General features: G+C 39.5%; 2 protein-coding genes across 3 annotated transcripts in view; both read left to right on the top strand.

The window, feature by feature from the left end:
• Nucleotides 1-3,866, top strand: part of LOC109482760 (hypoxia-inducible factor 1-alpha-like) — a 21,693-nt gene extending 17,827 nt beyond the window's left edge. For both annotated transcript variants that reach the window (XM_019785593.1, XM_019785594.1), the window contains 2 exons: nt 1,415-1,490; nt 1,998-3,866. In XM_019785593.1, the coding sequence (XP_019641152.1) occupies nt 1,415-1,490; nt 1,998-2,116 (195 nt within the window). In that variant the 3' untranslated portion in view covers nt 2,117-3,866. The remainder of the gene's footprint in view (nt 1-1,414; nt 1,491-1,997) is intronic.
• Nucleotides 3,867-5,166: 1,300 nt separating this feature from the next.
• LOC109482725 lies at nt 5,167-17,209 on the top strand. The gene is made up of 14 exons (XM_019785543.1): nt 5,167-5,330; nt 6,084-6,172; nt 7,250-7,431; nt 7,910-8,109; nt 10,576-10,713; nt 11,457-11,639; nt 11,839-12,021; nt 12,538-12,742; nt 13,753-13,901; nt 14,354-14,454; nt 14,970-15,121; nt 15,717-15,762; nt 16,374-16,519; nt 16,924-17,209. Exons 1-14 carry the CDS (start codon nt 5,324-5,326, stop codon nt 17,207-17,209), a joined length of 2,067 nt encoding a protein of 688 aa, XP_019641102.1. The 5' UTR covers nt 5,167-5,323.
• Nucleotides 17,210-17,581: the final 372 nt, after the last annotated feature.

The following is a 17,581-nucleotide window of genomic DNA, read 5'->3' as shown; positions in this document are numbered from 1 at the left end:
CGTACGTCGGATTGTGGCTTCTTTTTCCGCCTTGCACGGCCGGCATGCGACATTGTAATTTTCTTATATCCCAATTTCATCCCAAAACAACGTTTTTCACATGTGAGGAGGCTAGTTTCATAGAGTGTACCGAGTGAATTTCAAGTTTTATGGTCTGAGAACGCATTAATTTGCGTAAAATGTATCATAAACACGTTTAGTTCGGGTTCTCCCGTGTTTATTTATTTTTCGGGTTCTCCTGTGTCTTGGACGTGCGCTATCGACTCCGTTTTCATCTAGTTGGCTGACCCTGCAGCTGACAGAAGTAGAATGTTTTCCTACCGAAAGAAACTTTGCCAGCCGTGTGGAAGTACTTGCTCCTTGCTTTCAGGGTGATAGTAATCTATCGAAATTAATTATGGACATGGTCGTTGTTGATGCAAGAGTTTTTGGGGAGGGGGGAGACGCACGCCCCGGGATTTTGATGGGCAGACTTTTAATTGTCGCAATTCTTAATACTAATACGGAGACCTCTTGACGCAAGCTACCTATGAGAAGACAACAGCTACAAGATTATGAAACACAACAACCACAAACTACTGCCGGTACGCCTCAATTTTTATTTCTTGGTAACAATCTTGCCGAATTTACCGGAGACGGAGGGATTACTACACGTTACATTGTATTCATTCACGGTAGTTTCTTAAAGTTTGCGCTGAACAATAGCTTTGAAAAAAAAGTAGCAGTTTTATAATAACTATGACCGCGTGAGAAATACCTTATACACATTATTTTCGTACATTCTTATGCTTCAACACCATTAAAATTGTAGCAAAATTGTAGCAAAGTTGACTGGCGTCAGACTCCATCGGCCCAGCACTGATCGCCCGGCAGGACGTGAAAATAAACATTTGGCACGCCGCCATCGCCGTTCCGAGCCGCGGTAGACTTCGGGGTCTCGCACCAAGTTTTTTCGCTACGCGGTACGCGGGACACGACAGGCCTCCCGAAAGAATACCGCGGGATATCCCGCAATCTCCCGCGTGATATCCCGCAAACTCCCGCGGGATATCCCGCAGTCTCCCGCGTGATATCCCGCAAACTCCCGCGGGATCTCCCGCAAAATCCCGAATCCCGATGATGCTTATCCCGCGATCTGTACTGTAAATCACCTTATATTCGTGGTAGCTAAATTTTGCGGTCTGAGAAAAATGGACATGTTTGTGGTGGCGACAGGTGCAGAAGAAAGAAAGTTCGCAAATTATTTGTTCACAGTATTGATAAATTTGCAGTACAGAAATGGGTGCAAAAATTGTGAATATAAATTTAAAGTACTGCGAATACAAAGTGATTTACAGTATTCCATATTGCTATCATGGTATAGTTACATTTATTGTTATGAGAAAATATCTAAGCGGAGTGACTTTCTCTACAGAGTACCAGCGGACGCTCTGCCAACAAGATTGACGTCTACAAACTGCTGAACTTTGACGACTTTGCCCTGGACGACGGTTAGCTACAATTCTCTCTTGATTACTGAGATGTTCTAAAGATGTGTCTTCATAAAACATGGCTGTTTTTACATTTTGTAAATAGAGTATGAGCTGAGATGTACAGTCATGATGACTATAAAATGAAGAAACAAGAATAGCACAGTCGTTTAGTGACCCTGCTTCTAGACCAAGAGGTTGTGAGTTTGAATCCCGGCTGCTGCTGCTCACCTGACATACATGCTATTGGAAAGGGTCACAGTCCTTAGAACTGGACATGAAGTCATGGTTCATTGTACTTGGGAATTTTACAGATGATCCTGTTAACATTGTACATAGTGTCTGTCTGCTCTGTTACAACCGGTGGAAGAGTAGATCGACTGCTCATAATGAAGCAAACAATAAGTGTCCAGTAAAAACATGAGCACTTCAGTCGTAGTAAATCTTGAATTGGGCTATGTATGAAGAAGAGTAAGGGAAAATATTGTGAAAATCTTTGACTAATTTGTATTTCTTTCTTCTTCGTAGACTCCCTGCCTCCGCTGACGCAAACGGACGTTGAGGTGAACATCCCCATGCAGACGTGCAAGCTTCTGCAGGGCAACGACCTCATGTCAGCTCTCGACCAATCAGCAGCCCTCTTCTGATCAGCTGACCTAATGATTTGGACTGCTGTTGAAGTTTCATCCACATAATTGTACATTATACACAAACTGGTAGTATGTATCCAGGGATACGGTCAGTTTTAATTTGTCTGATAGCACTTGAGTATATTATTATGATCTTGGAAATCTGTACATACATTTATTGACGAGTTAACTTGTGATTTGATGGGAAAAGGGCTTGAGACTCCCTCAACTACAGATAGACAGAAATCAAACGACATTATCAGAGGCACAAAGCTCAATCATGTGGCAGCGTGCACACTGTAGAAATAGCACACAAAACCTTCAACATTTACAGGGATTTACCTTCTGGGCTTTCCAACTTTTTCATCATTCTGTTACAAAAACGCTACAGGCTCACATGCTTTTGCCATGTTTGCTGTCCTATGGGCTGTATCTAGATTATGCCCAGTGTTGTCATATGTAATTTAGATATGTATTCATATCCATGTGATTTTATCTTTATGATGTTGCTGTATCAGAAGGAAGAATGACGTTGGTTTGATGTACGTGTAGTTGCATTCAGATAGAGCAGGACGATAGACAATCTGTTGCAGGCACAGTGGATTTTTAAGTTTTTCGATTACTGTCACCAACTTGAAAAATGTTAAAGAAAAAAAAGTACAAAATATATACATAAGTCTATTGCAAAAAAAAAGTGTTCTACTAATTGTGCACCATGGTTTTATTTGTGAGAAGCACATAGCTTGCACTGAAACAAGACTGCCAAGCTAAATGCAAGTTTGGGACTCTACTACCAAGTGTTGGATGGAAATAAGTGTCACCATTCTAACATTCCAGTGTTTGATACACAGACAACTGACACTTTTGTGAACACCTCATGAACACTTTATGAACACTAGCTGTGTGTGTGAAATGGTGACAATTTGGCACGACATAACTGATTTCATGGTGCAAGGCTGCATTCAGTCACATTGACACATTCATTCACACTAAAAAAATGTACATAAAATCAAAGGACAAAAAAATGGTAGACAGTATTTTTTATAGATCATTGAGGAGACGCCAGCAGTTTCTAACAGGAATATAGTTTTATGGGACTCTGATGAAGAGAAATGTTAGGTGCTAAATGTACAATGTACACTTAAACATCAGTAATAAACACAAAAAAAGGACAAAATAAAAAAACCCAAAACATATCCTACATGGGTGCTGTTGAGTGGTTATAAAAAAATTTTTAAAAAAGTATAAAATAGTCGCCGTTTGTCAAAGAAAAACCATGCTGGATATTGGAGGTGAATTTGAAGTAGATTGTGACATTGCTTGTGACAATACTAACAGTTTAGGCCACACAGATTTAATTTCATGATTAAAAGAGTGCTCTTTTTTGTGTTTCTGCACCCTGCCCTTCTGAAAATCCCACCACAGAGCACAACTTAAATCAGACACGCATTGGAATTACTGAAATAGGGCAGTTTATTAAAAAAAATATACCGTACAAATAAGGATAATTAATAATAGGAAATGCCATGTCAAACTATGGCAGTACTTAGTCAGTAAACTATCTCTAGACTATATTTAATGCGATTTATGCTACCTGAATACAAGATTTGTTAAACAAGTCTGAGAGAAGTTAAATATGTGTGGCCTTGGAAGGATACAGATGTCCCAGTGAGACAAAATATCTGGAAAAAAGAAATCACAAATATTGTATGAGTGGCTAACTTTGTCATCTCTTTTGTCTTCTGAATAAAGTATGGTGTGATTTGAAGCTAGTGTTTGCGTTTCTTACTTTTCCTTGAATAGATTTGTCAGCTGCCAAGGCAAGTTGTATAGGACAACTTTTCTTCATGACTTGTGGAATAAGTGTAGATGCAAGGACCGTGCAGCTTTAATTTCATGTCTATGGAAATGGCCAATTGCAGCACATTGGCAGAATGCACCTACACAAAACCTGTAATGTATTGTGCATAGCAGTTTAACAGACTATCTCTTTTAAGGTCGTATACGTGTTTATAAGGATGACATCCCGTCTATAGTTTTCAAATGCTGTTTCAGAAAAAATACTCTATTGTCTCCTTGCATAGATGCAGTGCATTCTGCCGACATACTCCCAAATGCTTGTATAAAAATTTGTTATCTTGACCCAAATATGACAAACTTTCCATAATGAGCAACATGAAACACTCAAAAGGAACAACATATATTGTAAGGGGCAAGGGAAATAAAATCTATGACAAATTTCCTTTTTCATACCTTAAAAAAAGCCATCATGCCAAAGCAGAGCTTAGAAATGAAGAAAAAAACATACCTGAGTTTCCTGATATACTTTCTTTGAACACAGAAACATTGTTTGCAAATCAAGTTCATAGGGTACCATGTTAATAGACCTGTCAGTCAAGCTCTGTTTTAATTATTTATGTTGAAAAATCTAACCTATACAATAGACGATGCAATACATAGGGCTTGTTTGGGCAAAGTTGACAAGAGAAAGTGCTGAAAATGACTTATTGAATTATCTGAGGTAATCTCTTCACAAATAACGCGGATTAACTCCGTAAATCCGTCTCAGTAGATTGTTTTGATCGGCCGTCTGTGGCCCTAAGCGCCCTTTGTGTGTACTCCCAACAGGTGTGTTTATTCAAACACTCCACATTGTTTTAAACCTACGTAAGTTGCCATAGTTTAAAACTGATGGACTCGTGTCTATTCATTGCCTTCTCTTGTCTGTTATTTACTAATGTGACGTTAAATACGGCATTTTAGGGCGTGCAATTATTACCATTGTTATCTAGAATTGGGTCGTCCTAGGATGCTATTGATTCAATTAGCTGTTCCAATCGCTGGAACCTATCCCTCTGATACAGATTAAAATCTAAGATTGTAAATCAATTCACCCACTACCGCTTAGAAAAATGACACCATAAATACACCAAAGTAATATTCATTATTGACATGACTTTCACGAAATAATAGGCTTTCGTATCAAGGAGAAACCTCCGTAAATGTTGTCACCTCGGGGGTTGGTATCGGTGAATGTAAGAGCCTGTGCAGGTAATGTACCGGTGAGGCGTGTCGGATGTCAGTCCACATGGACCCCGGCCCTGGCAACGTAACGCTATCCCTCTGGCAACGGCGGCCTGCAGCCCTCAGTGGCCAAGGTAACTTCACCAAGTCTACACAAAATGCCGATCTTCTCAGACCCCAGCACACAGTACAGATGACAACATGAAAGGTAAGAACCTAACGTAGTTAGAAGTATCTCGAAAGGCCCGTGTTTTCTTTCCCTTTGGTTTATTTTTTGCACAAGTTGCGTTGACAATGGACAAGAGTCAGTGATTGACAACACTTGAAGGGTGTCGGTGGGTCCCATTATGTTTTACCAAAAGCATGAAACCCTACAGCAGTTGGGTAGATCGTCTCAGAAGGACAACATGCCCTGTCCTTCTCCAAATTTTAGTCCGCCAGGTTTTTCTCCAAATGTCGGCCATGTTGGTCGCAATTCATCATTCGGTGAGTAAAAGTTTAATAGCTGTGGTGGCAGACACACACTCGCAACAAGGGATCCCAATTAGCAAATTAGCCAACAGACACTTTCTGAATAGACGGGTGTTACGTGTCATCCAGAATATGGCACATCGAACAGTTTGGTGGTCTTACAATAAGTATAGAACCGTGACTTTAACAGGACTGCATAAGTGTTTAAAGATCCGGGATTATCAACAAGATTTGTGACAAAACAAGATTGATTAATTGATTGATTATATGTGGCTTTCGTTATTGTATGAAGGTGCATTTCTGAGGCTTTCAGTTGACTTTTTGATTTTTAGTCTCACCGCAGTGGTAATTAGATTAATATAATTAACAAACTTTATTTTACATCAGTCATTTATCAATTATATCAAATCAGTTATTCGTGCAGTACAACTGTACTACCGGTAGTATTTTTCTTGGGAAAATTTCTAACTTCCCACACACATTTTTTCAGGCATTGACGTGTCCGAATACAACTTAGAGGACCTGCTATCCTATGATGACCTGTTCCTGGACTATTTCAATGCCTTCCTGCAACTCCCGGTAAGTGTGTTAACAAATATCATTAAAAAAAATTCAACATTTTATATGAAAACCCTTTGCTTCTGAAGTTTAGTTGTTGCATCTGAACAAGTGTAGCATGCTATAAGTTAGCCTGCACTACATGTAGATATTTGTAATTCAGGGGGTTAGGATGGTAGAATTCTGACTGGCCAGGGGATCTGGAGTGGCCATGGGTCCATCTTTAGAGTTTCATATCCCCTCGAAAAATTTGTGGCCAAATGAACTCTACGGTGGTCCAAATGGCATCATTCTCTCTACTTGGCTAAATTTTACTGTTTTTGAACCTACGTTGTTAGTCTTGTGGAGACTGAGCTACGATTATCCCTTCTGTACTAACAACACCAGGCTTTATCTATTGTCGGATTGTTCTCTGTGCAAACACATTCGATAAGCTGTTTCCACAACGTGCCTGCTGCAACAAAAGGTCGGTGCTTGGTCACATGATTAAGGACGTTGTCAAGCTACTTGTTCTGTAGACTTTGGGTCGTTGATCACCGAGGAATGAGTTTTGGATTGCAATTCAATCTGCAACCTGTATCTCCAGACCTGTTTTTCCCTTAAATAACACCCTTCTTTTGCCTGGTTTACATGTATGTAACTTTAAAGTTTATCATAGTTTTTGACTAGCCTCCACTATTAGCACTGACTAGAGGCTCTTAACAACTGAGCTTTTTTTGGGAACCTTTAGTTTGTAATGCATTTTTTTCCTTTCTGGTATATCACATCTATTTGTACTGGGTTCTTTTGCCAGCCCAGGTGTAGCCAGGAAAATAAGATCAATGTCCGTTTTAACGTCAGTTGTTCCCCATCTCCCAAGGGTTAGCCTTGCTTGTACACTGACTCAGAGGCTGAAGCTATGTTAAGTTGAGGTGATGTCCTCCCTAAATACGTTGTCAATCCATCTCTATGTTGGTCGACCTTGTGGATTTGGAGTACCACATTCAGTGTGATCGATCTTCCTACACCCGTAACTAATAGAAAAGTGATGTGCCAGTAATAATAAAGCACTGTGGAGAAGGTAGTTTTGACTTGTTATATTTTTGGCGTATGTCGTAGGCTTTCCCACTACCACTGAGATACAACCGTCTGACCGCTACCTTTGAGGAGGCGGAGGGTTCCCGTAGCACGGTCACCGGTACCCTGTGTGGAACACCTCCCCCCATCTGGGGCGCCACAGACGAGGAAAGGGAAAATGTCTTAGACTGGGCCAAGAAGGAGAGACTACCACTGTTTCTCAGGTATGTTCGACTCTAATACATGCATGTATGAGATGAATAACAGGGTTGGAATACCTACTCTCGCCGTGCAAGTCATATTCATGGCAAACTGAAAATATTGATGGGCAACCTGTCAAAAAAAGTATTTCGAACACCGAATAATATCCAGGCAGATCTTTTGTTGGCTACAAGGCAATATAAAATTGGCAGGTAGTATCCAATACAACATTGAACACATAAAAAAAGCAAAAAAAAAGCACAATAAAACGCCTTACTAATTAAATAAAAAGACATCAAATTAAGGTGACTATGCATGGGAGGGTGGGGGCTTGTGATTAAGTTTAAGTTCCCCTCAAGTACAACTTACAAAATTTTATAATGTGGATTTTCTGTGGTTTAACTTTTACTACATTACCAGTGATAAACGTTTTCACAGATCCAGACATCTCAGGAAAAAAGACTGTCTATCATCAAAATGAAATAAGGTTTTTTTTTTCAGATCGAGACATTTCAGGGAGTACAAGTTGTGCAAGCTGCTCCTGAGACGTCTGGACAACAACCGGCAGTCGCTGAGCCGTCAGAGCAGCCGCGGGATCCGCGGGTACAGCCAGCCAACCAGCAGCCTCGGAACCAGCTCCAGTCTCACCACCACCACATCCACCGAGGAGGATGATGATGATGATGCAGAGGAAGTGGATGGTGAGATTTTCACAACTGTTGTTTTTGTTGGTTTTTGTCTTCCTTAACTGAGGTGAAGCATGATGCCTTTTCCACAGTATTACCACCGGGAACTCGGACAAACTAAAGACTATTAATTATAATAAGTGCAAGACTTATCGGTAAAGAGATACAGAGACTCCCAATTCCATTAACCTAACACGATTGCTCAATAACTGTTAAGAACAGAGCGAAAGATTACCAATTTTGAGTTCAGAATGTCATTTCTCTCACTGAAGTCTGCGTAATATTTTAGAACTAATCAATATTGCTGTTGTTGTCTGTTTTTAATAATGAACTGTTTAAAGAAAATTCTAACACTCGTAACCTGTGTTATGGCTTCAATTTTAATTTGATCCAATTATGAGACACGCGTTATAAATATTGTAAGTTTTACATAATTCAGCCGACAGCTGCGAGGTATCAACTGAAATAAACAATTCAAGACATTAATATACATTGTATAGCTTATAGTGTAATGTGGCTTCACTACAGTTCGCATTGCACTGTGTCACCCCTACTCTTCTCAATAAGTGTAGGTGTGTTATTTTACATAATTTACGGTTCTTTTACATGTAGAGGTTTGGTGCTTGAGGCCTTAATATGCCTAAAACTTGCTCATACACGGGGCTGCCAATTTTCAATCACTGTCTGAAATGACTGCAAATTACCTTAATAGATGCTGAGCCAACCCTGGGATTGAACTTGCGGCCACAAGTCCACGGAATTTCACCCATACAGCTAACCAGAGGGATTGCATTACTTACTGCTTGTGCCACAAGATGTCTTTAAGCTGTTAAAAAGATGAAAGTTGCACATGTACATGTACATCTCCGATTTCATCAATCATTTTAGTGTGTTGGCTTGAAATTGGTGGAATTAAAAATATACTTTAACATATTCTTGTGATGGATACAGTATATATACATAAATTTTTCAGAGGATATTAATGGTGAAATTTTTCAAAGCAATTTGGATAAGTAAAGTTCCTTTCTAGATATCTGATTACATTAATCATTTTAGCACGTTGGCTCCCGGATAACTGGTGTCCAGCTAGAGCAGATTGACTTTTGACATACCAGTAGTCACAATGGAAGGTAAAATACAATGTAAATGTCCTAGTTTCACTCACATCCTTTAATTAACTTCTATCATTGCATAGAAAATTGCTTAAGTGAGACAACGAAAAAAAGGAGCTCTTGACTATATAGCTTCATTTCATTCAGGAGTTTTCGAATTTGATCATTTCCACAAAAAGGTTCTACCATTTTTACTTGAATGTACATTGTTACATTTATCAGGAATTAGAATAAAATGAAAAGTATATCAAGCCCTACATTATATCCTAAGTCTTAAATGGACATTAGGAGTATAATTACAAAATCCTCTTGTATTATAGATACTAATTGCTTGTCAGAGAGCATACAGTATTTACACATGTACCTTGTTTCAGGGTCAGTACTTCTATCCCCTGGTGCCGTCTGTACCTAGTAACCTTTCAAAACTGCCCGCTCGGGGATTTTCCAATGTTGTGTGCAGTGAACTGTTTACAAGATAATTGGGTGTGGGATTTGAATTTATGTGCCCAGTCGAACCTTAACTCGTAAACATGTCACCTTAAAGAAGTATTCAATCCATCAAAAGGACTTGTGTCTCCCCTGGTATTGTCTATCGTATCAGATTAGTCTACGGAATGTGAACCGTAAACAACCTAGAGAACAAAGACACTGACTATAGGCTAGTTTTTCATTTGGTTGAACTGAAAGAATAGCAAAGAAATGAAAAAAAAGGAAAATTTTCAATAATGACAAAACACCTTGTTTACAGAACACACTGTCGGGTGCTTTTAGCATCTTTGACATTCAGATAAAAAAAACTCCATGGTGATAACTGTCCCATTCTGTATCTTAATCAGCGTAGCCCAGGTATAAACTCTGTACTTCAGTGTGTATACCAGCTTGGCAGGCACAAAGGATGGCGGAAGCTGGTTGTATTACATCAAGGAGCTTCATAGTTACATCAACATGCAACTCCAAACATTGTTTAAGGGACTATTGATGATGCCCCTATCTACTGTGTACACTTGTAGTTAGTTTCAGATTGCGATTCTAGGAGAAAAAGAATGTGACTGTGTGAACACCTCTCATCAATACTTTCAGGCTGATAACTCTGTGAAGGGATCAAACTAATCAAACATAGCTTACATAGCTTACATTGACCATTTTACTCTAACTTACAGTTTGGTCATATTTCATTCATCTACTGCATGACTCCAATTTGCAGATGCCGAATACAGACACTGATACTGAATTTGAAGGAACTTTTGGAAGCAAGTGTGGTAATTGGTAGAAGTCTGAGTGATAACAAGAGATATCACACCCATATTGGACATTGTCACTGCTCAGGTATGACATAAAATGTGAGATTAAGCCACTGTGTCTGTTACAGACAGAGGACATCATGCCCAACAGCCAGCAGAGAGTTTTGGCAGCTCTATGGGCTGGCCGGAGATCAGTAGTGCAATCTTCAGGTACGCTCGACCTGGGAGCAGGGCCATCAGCCTACCAGCCAGCATATTTGGACAAGGTATGTTTATGAATAATCTGTGTATGAGGTAACTGATGGGGTGATTGGGGTCTTTTCCTTTCTATAGACTGAGGTGCAATTTGATAGCTCAAAAAAAAAGTTACAAATTCTACTGCCTTACATAAACAATGGATTGTCTGGCTTTTGTTAGTTCACATTGTTGCTTATGTTATTTTATTATTTTGTTACTTACTAGTTAAAATGAAGACATGCACTTTTCCCTAAATAAAAAAAACATTAAATGAAATGAAATCATAGTCCATAATATCATCTGTCTTCCATAACTATTTGACTGCCAATTTGTTAATTCCATTTATTTGCTTTATGGATATGGTACAATTGTCAAACAGAATTAATGATTTTCATTGTATTTGCACTGTCATATATGATTGCACTTAGTGAATACTTCGATAAACTGTTGTGTTCTATTGATTCATTTACAAACTTAAGATAATTCAATTCAGCTGGCATCATATATAGATCTTACAATGTTGTGAAGAGTGGAAAATTTTTTAGATTCATTTTATTTGCTATGGCATATATGGTTGTACCAGTGAATACTTTGCTAAACTGTTGTGTTCTATTATTTACTCGTAGTTGACGATTGAAAGATACATGGTACATCAATTTAGTTACTTCATAGATGGTACATTGTCAAACAGGAGAATTATTAATTTTCATTGTATTTGCGATGTCATATACCACAGTACATAAACTGTATGCTGTTTTTTTTTCTTCTGCAGCGTACTCAATGTATGGCAGTGAGGAGGACGGAGTAACGACCTTGAGCCAGCCCATGTCCTCCATCAAGATGGAGGGGGGAGGGGGGCAGGCAGACAGCAGCAGCCAAAGCTCCAGTCAGCGCAGGAGGGCCACAGCGGGGGACAAGAGGGATTACGTCAACAAATATCCCAACATGCCCCCAGGTAAGGCTTTACAGGATTTAACAACAAAGATTTAAAAGAATACCGGAAGGATTACTTTAGAAATCTTTTAATCCCGAAACCCAGAAGTGGATTGCCACAAAACATCATGCAATTGTTTGCTCAGATTCCTCAGGTATTATACACCTGTAGGTGGTGTTATGAAGTGTCTGATTGTGTTTTTGTCTGGAATTTTCCACAGCTGAAACTCTAGCAGGCCTTGGGCAGATCAGTGACTCTGGACTGGGAACGACGACCATTCAGAGTGACTCGCGCACGCACATAACAACCAGGGAGGGTCTGACCACGAGAGATGGCATTTCCAGCATGGAAGAGTCAGTCAGTCCTGAAAAGGCAGCAGTGTCTAGTCCCAGCAAAGCTCCAGGTACATATCATTTTATTACTTTAAAGTTATGTCTATTTCAGCTAATATCAAACAAATGTACACGTGGAAAGTACACTTCTGTTAATTTACATATCTATTTATCAATTTTTCAAAATATCAAAATTTTTTGTGGACAGATGTTCAAAGAAAGGTCTAAAGAAATATTCACATAAAAGGTGTACCAAAACAAAACACATTAAGGCAAGACAATAATAAATAAATTTGCCAGCAGAAAATTGCATGTTACAATTGCAACTATTAAGGTGTATTTTTTGCCATCATTAGATAATTGATTAATTAATTATTAATTAATTAATTAAAGAAAGGAAGGAAGGAGAGAGAAAGACAGGAGAGAAAGAAAGAAGGAAAGAAAGAGACAAAGAAAGAGAGAGAGAAAGAAAAAGAATTATTTTCTACAAAGGTGATGGTAGGGTAGTTGAATTGTAAGAACCCATTGCAACATTTCCAATAGAAAGACCCTATAGCTGACTTTTGACCTTCTGTTGTTAATGCCAGGTGTTCCTGTAGTCCCAGAAGGTGCAATACCAGAGACAGTGGGTCCCATGCCCACTCCACAGACCTACATTGTTACGGGTCAGGACCAGAGACAGGAGGAAGTGAAGAGTGTGGACACTCTGACTCAAGACCAGGATGACCAGGACAGGACACAGGTGCAACTGCCGCTGGACAGCTTTGCTTACCTGTCACCTGACTATGATAGGTAAGGAGTTACAAGCACATCAGCAAAATGCACGACACCTATGCAAACACAAAACGTATTGCGTACAGAACATCTCTTGTTAGGTCGTATTCACATATTTAATAAATTAAATGTTTTAGTTTTCAAATGTTGTGTCAGAAAAGAAAACATCTGCAATGGACAATGTTGACCAAACATCCAACAAAAACTGAAAAATCTGTTGTTGTTTTTGTAGGCCCAGTATGTTCTGTCAGTGTGCTAGAGTTACCAGATATCTTGATCAAGAGATGCCTTTTAAAATTAAGGCCTGTGTGGGAGTACCTATCACAATATCCAGGGAATTCTGATCAAACTGTGATGCATTGAATATGATTTTCCAATGAGTAGAAGTGGACGATGCTAGTTTTAGGTTTTCATATAGGACATTAAATTGATATTTAGACTTTTTGTTGTAAATGGAGTTGTTTGATGTGGTTTGTTTGCATTTAGAATGATATAAATTATGATTTTGTAATGATTTCTTGAAGTCCCATTCTGCACATTAGTACATTTGGTTTTGCTCTATCCATGGTGCTGAATAACAACTTTTGGAAGACTTTTTGATAAATTTTGCTCTGTCCATGGTGCTGAATAACAACTTTTGGAAAACTTTTGATAGATTTTGCTCTGTCCATGGTGCTGAATAACAACTTTTGAAAGAGTTTTGATAGAATTTGCTCTGTCCATGGTGCTGAATAACAACTTTTGGAAGACTTTTTATAGATTTTGCTCTGTCCATGGTGTTGAATAACACCTTTTGGAAGATTTTTGACTTTTTGTTTTAATTTTTTGTTTTTGTCAGCCAAATGGTGGTGTATTTGATACTTTCTTGCCAATTTAATCATGTCTTGCCAATTTGATACTGCCTTGCCAATTTGATACTGTCTTGCCAATCTGATACGTCTTGTTACTTGTAGCCACCAAAAGATCTGCTTGGAGATACTGTCCCCCTGAATAACAACTGTAACATCAATTTTGTCTTTCCTTTAAAGGTTTTACACACCCAACAACAGGACGACATCAGCCCCAGCTGGCTCCTCGGCCTCACCCTTCAACCTGGCAGACGCCCTGGAGTACTTCCAGATGTACTATGACTCTGACGACGAAAGAAGAGATGGGGAGGAGTACTTAACTTTTGAAGGTAGATTCGAGTCCTTTTCCATAATGAAATTATGTAACATCTACGTACTAAGTTAAGCATAATTCTGCCAGGTCACATATATTGGCCACCCTGGAAAAATGCATCTAAAGAGATGTAATTTTGTTACCAATGGTATGGCTCTAGACCAGTTGTCACTACTTTATTGAATTCTACGACTTTTATGAAATGGCTGTCCCCAACTGTGTTAGTCTCCATGGCAGAAATCTTTTGTTGAAAAAATAGATAACCCGATTCAAAGATTGTCTGCCAATTGCAGTTGTTGTAAAAGCTAAACATTTGAATGCTGTTAGATATTCGAAAATTGATATTTGGTTTGAAACCTTGAAGGGACTGTCCTTGGTGCTGAATGGAAATTAATTCAAATGTTGCGTCTTTTACCTTTGCTCGTAGCACCACCAACTTTGATCTATTGTCTACCCTCTGTCTTGCAGATGATGCTGCAAGTGATGAGAGGACAGAAGAGGATGTCCGCACCTTGGAGGGAAGAATACAAACAACTTTGCATCAGCTCAAGGAGGTTGTCTTGGGGAAGGTTAGTTCTACATTCCTCTTCATATTATTCACAGGACAGAGGCACTGTTTTGGGAGGCACTGGTTTAGGGGGAGTTTATAAAAATGTATTTCATCTTCAACAGTAGGGGTTGGAAGTGAGTGGGTGGAAATTGGTGTTCAGTTGATTGACAGGGCTGTGACTTAGTATGCCCTGGTTGGTGGGATCTGGTGTGGCCAGGAATGTGTATTGTGCAGTCATGCTATGAAACGATTGTATGAGTAAATCCATTCTATATGGTGCAGTTTAATCACTTTGTTGTATTTCCTCACAATTACACTATAGTTCTAATACATGTACATTCCCAAAATTTCACTTGTGAGTGTGAGTGAAAGCTTTTTTTCATTGTAAAGATGCTGCCAAACTCAGTTCTGAATACAGAAAGGTTGGGATATCAATTGTAGAGTTAGTGAATTGTCATAATTTTTTCAAGCAGAAATCTTTCCTTATAGTGTACCTACCTATAATGGGTGTGTTGATTGCCCCCCTCCCCACAGTTGTCTGGGATGGAGTCTTTCCATGACTTCCTGTCTGACACGGCAGGAATCCACCTCTTCAACTTCTGGCTGGACTGTGAGGAGTTTAAGGACAGCATGGCTGCTGCAGAAGAGACAGAACAGACCAAAACTCTCAGGGCTAGGCTTTTCAGGTACATTTTTACATTTTTTTTATTACCTTTGCCCATTGAAGGTTATGTTTTCAGTAGCATTTGTCTATTTGTGTGTGCACAGTCACAGCATAACTCAAGAAGGTACAAATGGAATCTAATGATATATGGTGTGTGGATAGGGTAGCCCTAAATCTGGAAATGATTAGATTTTGGGCCCCTTTGCAGCTTTCCTTGGTACTGCAGCAGAACTTTCGGTTTCTCATGATCTAGACATGTTAGGCTCACAAATTCTCATGGAAGATACCTCTTATGCTCTGGAATAAGTGTCATTAGTTTAGTTCCCCTGGCAGCTTGTTCATATATATTTCCGGAGGATTGGGCATAAAGTTCTAGCATACTTATCCAGGCCCTTTCCTCACAAATGCAATAAAAGTAACACCAACAAAACAAAGGTAGTTGACTACCAGTAGCACATATACATGCACAGACTCTGATTCAGAGTCCTTGATTTTCCAAAACTATTACAACACTTTTATCAGGTACGTTTTCTGTTGGTAACATTCTGTGAATTATAATCAACCATACTTTGGTAGAGTGTTTCACATCTATGGTTGATCTTATATTACCCCTGCAGGGATATTCAGGACAAGTACAAGTTCAACCTGACACCGGATGCACAGGTATGTGGTGCTTGTTTATCTTTTAGTTGCTTGAGGCTAAGGTTACAGCAGGTTTGTTTACTATACTGCCTATATCAGGATTTATGACCTTATGTGAACAGGATTGACTTTCAACTGAAAGTTAATCTGTGTTCTTGGTAGAAGTCAATGAAGCAAGTTCAAGCCTAATTTCCAGGACAAGAAATTGTACTTAGTACCCAAATTTTTGACTGTACAACTTCAGTCCTAAATGTCAAGGAATGATCAATCCACTGCTTCTGTGACGTCACATTAATGTTATACAAATGATAAATGTGACTTGGTGAGCAGTGGATAATAGGTTGCAGAAAGTCTGTGGCACCCCCTGTCTTTGTTGGGGGATGGTTGCAATGCCCTCAGATGTAGATTGCCTCTTTAGGCCTAGGTAAAAAAATGTTGTGTTTCCTCTTTCCTGACCAACCCTAGAAAAAGCTGCCAACCCTAGACTTTTTTTGTGTGTGGAGCCCCATCAGACCTTCATACCTCGTGCAAAAAAGGATCGATCTTCAGTAATGATTTGAGCATGTTTGCTTGACCTTGCGCTGACTAGTTTGAACTTGTTGTTTGACCTTGTCGTTCTGTTCTTCTAACAGCATCAGATCCGTGTTGCTCAGGAGAACGAGGGCGTGAGCTACACGGTGTTCACCCGTACGCAGTACGACGTGCTACGGAGACTGCGCTCGTACTGGGTACCAAGGTACCTGGTGCACCGGTCTCTCAGTCAGCCACAGGACCATAGGTGAGACCTCTGTTTCATTTTTGGTAGCTAAAGATGATGCACTATGATACGTATACTTCACTTTAAAAAATTTGTTAACTTTCAATCTTTCTCCAGGGTTTATAAAAGGTCTTTGAATCAGCCTTTTCTAGCAATCCTTCCATGGTGAGAATTTCCGAATTGTAGTCTATCTGTATGTTGGAATACCTGTAAATCACTTCATGTTTGCGGTAGCAAAAGTTAGCAGTCTGAGGAAATTAGACAATGATGATCATCATGCAGGTGCAGCAAAAAAAAAGTTGGAAATTATTTTTTCATGGTAATGACAAATTCACAGTACAGAAGTGGCCGCGATAACTAAGTACCGTACAAAAGTACCGTAAAAAATCATGCTTTACAGTAATCCAGGAATCAAATTCTTGCAGGTTTAAGAAAGCTGCGCCGATGCTAGTGCGAGAAACCACCGGCCTCTCCTTCCTCCCTTCCATCACGTTCTCGGCATCGCTTCCCGTACGCGGTGACGAACTAGCGGAGCTCGCGCACAGCCACAACTGGGAGGTGGTGGCGCAGGGTGGGAGGAGGCTGGACGCGAAGTACGGTCAGGAGAAGAGGAGTAGCGTGGATGAGAAGGCCCTGGAGGAGAGGGTGCTGGCAGGGCTGGGGGCTGACAGGTCTGCGGGCGGACCCTTCACAAGGTTTCTTGAAAAGTAAGGAACAATTCTATCAGTAAAGAGCTATTTGCAGAAACCGTGGATCAAAACGGTCAAACTAAAAGTGGTCAATCCTCAGTCTTCGTAATTTACATGTATACCTGCAATTCCTGAAAAAATTAATTTGGGTTTTAAGATTAGTCTTTTGCGACTGTTAAATTAAATACATTGTAAGACCAGAAAAAAGTGAAAACATTATACTGTTGATTTGAAATTCGTAATTTATAGATTCATGAGGAAATGCATGTAGCTTTTTATAGAATATTTCATCGGGTTGGCAAAAGAGTCTGTACGAAGGTTCTTTGGTCAATTAGTCAACAACCTGGGGTTATAATATCTGACATTTCGGTGACAGTCTACTGTCATCTTATTT

This window comes from Branchiostoma belcheri, unplaced genomic scaffold (assembly GCF_001625305.1).
Source record: "Branchiostoma belcheri isolate BF01 breed outbred unplaced genomic scaffold, Haploidv18h27 scaffold60, whole genome shotgun sequence".
In the NCBI taxonomy this organism is placed as follows: Eukaryota; Metazoa; Chordata; class Leptocardii; order Amphioxiformes; family Branchiostomatidae; genus Branchiostoma; species Branchiostoma belcheri.
Note: the sequence above shows the minus strand (reverse complement) of the source record. Positions and strands in the feature narration are given on the sequence as shown.